Source organism: Heterocephalus glaber, unplaced genomic scaffold (assembly GCF_053883595.1).
Source record: "Heterocephalus glaber isolate CG9 unplaced genomic scaffold, H.glaber_assembly_v1.0 deba00001428, whole genome shotgun sequence".
Lineage (NCBI taxonomy): Eukaryota > Metazoa > Chordata > Mammalia > Rodentia > Bathyergidae > Heterocephalus > Heterocephalus glaber.
In genome coordinates this window covers 27,418,845-27,424,844 of record NW_028258293.1, presented here as the reverse complement: position 1 = coordinate 27,424,844, position 6,000 = coordinate 27,418,845, and the positions used below count along the sequence as shown (strand labels likewise).

The 6,000-nt window shown below is 52.5% G+C and overlaps 1 protein-coding gene across 4 annotated transcripts in view; it reads left to right on the top strand.

The window, feature by feature from the left end:
* Window positions 1-2,152: 2,152 nt before the first annotated feature.
* Window positions 2,153-6,000, top strand: part of Pde2a (phosphodiesterase 2A) — a 92,002-nt gene continuing 88,154 nt past the window's right edge. For 3 of the 4 annotated variants that reach the window (XM_004863295.4, XM_087211884.1, XM_021243220.2), the window contains exon 1: window positions 2,153-2,437. In XM_004863295.4, coding sequence (XP_004863352.2) covers window positions 2,367-2,437 — 71 coding nt within the window. In that variant the 5' untranslated portion in view covers window positions 2,153-2,366. The remainder of the gene's footprint in view (window positions 2,438-6,000) is intronic. The other variant, XM_087211886.1, reaches the window with a different exon arrangement.

Genomic DNA, 6,000 nt, shown 5'->3' with positions numbered 1-6,000 from the left:
AGTTCCTACCCCAACACGGGGCCGTCACTCCCCTGGCTCCCCCAGTTCTACTTCCTCAGTGGAGACAAGGGACAACTATTTACTGGAACTTTAGAGACAACCCCCAAAACCTCACAATCTTTTGAGCTTGGATTTGTGACCCTATCATATTTCAGATAACAAAAACTAACTGGAGTTCAGAAATGTGAAATAATTTGTCTAGGTAGAAGGCAGAGCTGGGATTTGAATCCCACCTGCCTGGATCTAAATCCTGGAATCCCCTTTGGACCTTGAGTCCCGGACCTTGACCTTGTTCCTGCAGACCTTGTGTTTGTGGGGTCTGGTGAGGCATTGGAATGGGAAGGGGACTCTCTTGCCCCTGAAATTTCTCAGGATAAAGCCACCACTATGGTTTCCAGGGTGCAGAAGGGGGTTGAGGGGCCAGGTGAGGCCATGTAGTTGCACCTGCACCCACCCACACTCAGGAGGTGGCTTCCTTTGAATTCTTCTGACTCAGCTTCTTACTGCAGGCTTCCTGGCCCAAAAGTGGGTTCTCTAGGTGTGAAGGGGAGCTGTAGACCAGTACTGGCCTTAGTCCAGACCCTGGACATCATCCCAGCAGGCAGGAATAGAGCAGCGAGGTCCCAGGAATGGGTTAGGCCAAGAAACAAGACCCAAGTTTTGGGCTGGCTCCACTGGTTCAGACCCAATCTGACCCTTGTTCCCTATGAGTAAGACAGATGTCTGCCCAGAGCTTTCAGAGGTCTTCCGTTCTGCCTTCTGGAGCCTCCATGGGAAGCAAAGGCCACCTCACATTTTCTTCCCTGCACTTTCTAGACTACAAGACAGTTGCTTTTCACAGCACTCAGCAGGACAGGCCTCCTGCGTAGGTTGGGTCACTCCTGTCCATCTCCCTCCACAACACCCCCATGGCCTTCAGCATGGGTCAGGTTTCTATCAGTCTCAGGAGCTTCTCTGCCTGGAGCCTATTGTGTGGGTGGGGGGCATTTTCTCCCTGGCTCAGGGAGATGGGGGTCACTGGTGAGGGTCATTTGCTTAGCTCTTTCTCCCCTGGAATATACCCTCTTCTGCTTATAGTAGTCCAGCTCAGAACCTGTCCTCCAGAAATGCTTGCCAACCCCTCTAGCTGGGTCAGAGGCCCCCTCTGGTCTCCAGAGGCATGGGCGGTTCCCTCTGTCACAGTCTACACATCTTCCCTCCCCCAACCCAGCCTGAGTGCTTCTCTAGGGCGAGGGACATTTGAGCCCTGTCTGATGAGGCTGGCGAGTACTAGTGCTTGGATGTGTGACTGGATTACTGGTGGAGCCAAGGCTCCATCCCTTCTCCTGCCTCAAAGTGTGGAGCTTTTTCCACCTGCATATAACGGGAGCTCTGCTGAAACAACTCTTGTCACATTGCCTAAATTGCCCCATTCCACTGGGCTAAACTTTGTTCTGAGGAGTGTCCTCTGGGGCCCAGGCAGGGGTACAGCAGCCTCCCCAGACCTATAGCCAGAAGCAGTGAACACTCTTAATAAAAGTTCTTGCTTAGGCTTCAGCTCCACAGTATCCCAACTAAGCAGAGCCACCAAGAGGTGGTCTCTATGATAAGGTTCTGAGTCCAAAGACTTCAAGCAAAAGTCCCCCAAGTCAGCTACGCACCATCTCCATGATACAACCAGGTGGGAGAACCCAGAGGGTGGCACACAGTTCTGCATGAAGTCTGGCCCTCTCTGACTTCTAGAGAGCACAGGTGTGTCCCCCACCCTGAAGGACCCTGGTGGGGCAGCAGAAGGTCTGGGTCATGTCCACCTGCCCCTTGAGTCCCCAGCCCCGTCCCTTCTCATGATTGTAAGTCATTCATCCTCACTTCTCTCTGTCTCTCCCTCCCTCTATTTCAGCCTCTGTGTGTTTACTCCATGCCTCTCTGATCTCTGTATTTCTATCTTGATTTCTCCAATCCTCTGATCCCTCTCTTCTCTCCTTAATCATGTATTTCCCTCCTGTCTCTGCTTATCTCTCAGTCTCTCTGTCTATGTGTGTCTTTTTCCTCCCTCCAGTCAGTCTCTCTCCACGCCTCCCTCCCTCTCTCCCTCTCTGTCTGGGCCTCTCTCTGTTCCTCCTCCCTCCTCCCTCCCCCTTCTGCATTATCAGACCTGCTCCTGCCTCCTCCTAGAGCCAGCCTAGCAGCAGAGGCAGTGGCAGTGGGAGAGGCGGAGCAGCCAGGGCAGCAGAGGAGGATCTGGGTGTAGAGTCCAGGCTGAGGGGGACAGGCCATTGCTCTTGGACTCTCTGCCTGCTGGGGGTGCCTTGCCCAGAACTCCGGGCAGGGGGGTACAGGGCAAGGTGCCACTTTAGTCTGGCTAGGGAGGCAGACGATGAGGAGTGATGGGGCAGGCATGCGGCCACTCCATCCTCTGCAGGAGCCAGCAGTACCCGGCAGCGCGACCGGCTGAGCCGTGAGTACCAGCAGAGGGCTGGGGTCTGGATGAGCTTGCGCTCAAGAGGCAGGCGTCACATGCTGGGTCCTAGGAGTCCCTGCAAGGGGCCAGGGATGACATGGGACTGAGCCACGTGGGAGGATCGATTGTGTTCCAGGGCACATGGTTGCTGGACTGCAGCCTAGTGAGGGCTTCTGGGCAGGGTGGGGGTGCCTGGCATCAACCTTGGTGGTGATGAGGCTGGGGTCCCTTAGTCTGAGGGAGGGGTTGGTGATGAACCTGAACCATCCCTTTGGGAGCTGGGGGTGGGGAGTTCTGTCAAGGAGTTCCAAGGAGCTCTGGAGGCTGAGCTAGGATGGTCCAGGAGTGTGATGGTGTCCCCAGACCACCAGAGGAGTTCGAGTTCGAGTGTGTGTGTGTGTGTGTGTGTGTGTAAGAGGGAAGGAGGAGGAGAGAGAATATGAATATGAATCATAATACAAACACAGCAGTGGAACAGGTCAAAGGTTATCATCCTCCATGAGACTGGGAATTGGGGTTCAGGGCCACCAGTTTATGCAACTCTACTGCAAAGCATCTGTCCCAGGATAGGGTAGAGAGCTGCAGAGCTGGTTGGGACAGACCCCCATGCACCAGCCTCCTGTTTGGCCATGTTCAGGGGAGTGCACATGCAAGTGAGGGGTGGGCTCAGGGGAGCTGCCCCCTTAGGGATGCTGAGGTGGCAGGCAGATGTTGTGTGTCTGTTCAAGTCAGTAGAGATGCAGGTCTGTTCCAGGCTATGTAAGGGTGTGTACACGTATGTGCATGTGCAGTGTTAGGGATGTGTTGGGTGTAAAGGGGCCTGCATGGTTCTGGGATTCTTGGTGGTTGGATGTGAAACATCCTGTTTTGGAATTGTGAGCATCCTTATGTGACTGTGGGTGTTCCTCTGCACATGTTTGGGTGTGAGTGAACACTGGTGTGTATGTGAGTGTAGGTGAATGTGTATTGGGTTGAGTTTTCATAGTGATAGGCATGTGAATATGTGTGCTTTGTCTGTAGAATAGAGTGACTCAGTATGCATATTTGATCCATTTCATATGCATTCATATTTGTGTTAGTGTGCGAATTACAAGGTTGCTGTGTGTGTAGGTGGATGTGGGTGTTAACATAAGTGTTCTGGTGTGGGTGTGTGATTATGGTGCTAGTTCGCACAAATGTGTGTGTATCTTGGTGCTTGTGTAGTTGTTGTGCATATGCATGTCTGAATGTGTGTGTATGTGTGTGTCTATACATGCTTGTTCACCTGAATGTGTGGGTAGCTATTTCCTTTGCCTGCTGCTTGAGGACACAACTAGGACACTGTGGCCCACTGAGGCAGGGAGGGGGTGGCTGAATGTGTGACCACCTCTGTGAGCCCAAGATAATTCATTCTTCACCCTGTTGGGAGATGCAGAAAAAAAATAGGCAATAATGGTTCTGCCCTCTGGGGCCTCCTAAGCTTTGTAGACATAAAATAGCTTGAGAATAATTAAGGAATAAAGATCAGCATCAAGCTAGCAGGTGGAGTGGCTTTGGGAACAGCATAAGCAAAGGTCCTGGGTTGGGAGCCAGCATGTGTGCAGAGCTTGTGTAGAAGAGGGTTGTGGAAGTAGCAGAACTTTGAACTTCAGGTTTCTTGGACTTTGTCTAGAAAGCCCCAGAGAGCCTGGAAAGGTTTTATGCATGAAAGGAACATGATAAGATTTGGGCTTTAGAAATGTGCCTCGGGGATGCTGTCAAGGTTGAACTTGAAGAGTACTGAAGTCAGGAGGCCAGGGTGGAGGTCAAGCCAATGCAAGGAGCAGTGACATTGTGGCTAAGTGGTCCAAGGAACAAATAAGACCAGGACTTTCTGCAGGGAGGTCTTAGAGAACTTGGGAAAGGTTGGATGAAAGAGGATGGAAAAGGAAAAATCCAGGTGACTGGGGTGGGAAGACCTCAGAAAATCAGAATATCAAAGGAAAACGGCCCCTGGCTGCTTAGTCAGGCTAGATGTGGGCTTAGTTAGTGGGGCAGACCCTTGTGGAGTTTCTAGCCAGGATGCACAGGATCAGAGACCACAGACCCCCCCACCCCACCCTTGCCAGACAGGGAGACAGACTGTGGTCTTGTCAGGCTCCTCTGGCTGCAGACTTGGACCCCCCCACACACCTTCCTTCTACTTTGAGCCCCAGAACCTCTTGGCTGACTGAGCTGGGTCAGCTCACTGAGGGTTAATTTCCTTTACACTCCCTGAACCTCCCGGCTCCCCCTGCCCCACCAAACAGCTCCTGCCACTCTTCCTGCTTCCCACTTCAGCCTCTTGTCTCCAGGGACTGCTGATGGCTTGGCTGGGATCTAGCCAAATGGTGTTGGGGGTGGGCAGAGCTGCCGCAGTACCTCCTCCAGGCTTAATGGACTCAGAGTCTGACACTCAGTCATGTTGCTGTCAGGCCAGGTCTACACTTCCCTGGCTTCTGCTGCTGCTTTGGCCCACAAAACCTACCTACTCAGCATGGTTGCATTACTTCACTCACCCACTCACTCACTCATTCATTCAACAGGGACTCTCCAGTGTTTGCTTGGTGCTTTCTGGGCTGTCACTGGGGACACAGAGAGGACACTGCCTCGGTCTCTGCTTTATGAGGGTACCAGTCTGATTAAAGAGGCAGAAGTGGAAACCAACAGCATCCCAGTATAAGACATGTTGTGCAAAGGGAAGCTCTGGAAATTGTGGGGCCCACAGTAGCCAGGGCTTCCAAGAAGAGACACTCAAACTACACCCGATAGGATGGGTAGAAGTTGCTCAAGCAAGGAAGAGCAGGAGAAGCATGTAAAGGTGGGCAGATGTGAAAGAGAAAAGTATGCTCATGGGACAGAAAGAGTTTGGGTGGCCAGAGCCAGAAGGTGCATTGAGAAGCTGGTGACAGGACAGAAGGGACCAGCTTCTGTAGGGTCTCCAGTGTCAGGTTAAGGCGGGGGTGGGGGGTGTCATAGGGAACAGAGTGGAGAAAAAGTATTTGAATAGGGTGCCTCCCCTAGGAGGCCCTCCTTGGATGCTGTCTGATTGCATGACCTGTCCTGAAGTCTTTGTCCGTGATGGTATAAGATCGAGGCTGTGACTCAAACTTGGCCTTCTCCATGATGTCACCTATATGTGAATCCCTTACCTGGTCAACCAAGGAGTTTCCCAAAGACAGGAGCTACCTCATCTGGCTTCCTACCCCACTGATGGCTCAGGGCTGGGTACCCAGGCGAATGCTAGTGCAGCCTCCGAGTGGTAGAAGACATGGACAGCATCTGGACCACCTTCTAGCAGTTGCTTTCTTCCTTTCTGCCATGTGCCTGTGAATCTGGTGGCCCCTACTTACACACCCACGGGAATGGGATGCTCATTCCCTTCTTTCTGGGCAGCCCTTCCTTTGTGGTAGTTATATCTACCCTGGGCCTTTTCTACAGGCCTGGCTATCCAAGGCCACCTCACCTGGCCTTATGTCCTTTCTCCATCCTGGGTCATCATCCTTTTCTTAAGTGGGGCCAATCTGGGCCATAATGATCCAGGAGTGGTACAAACACATCCT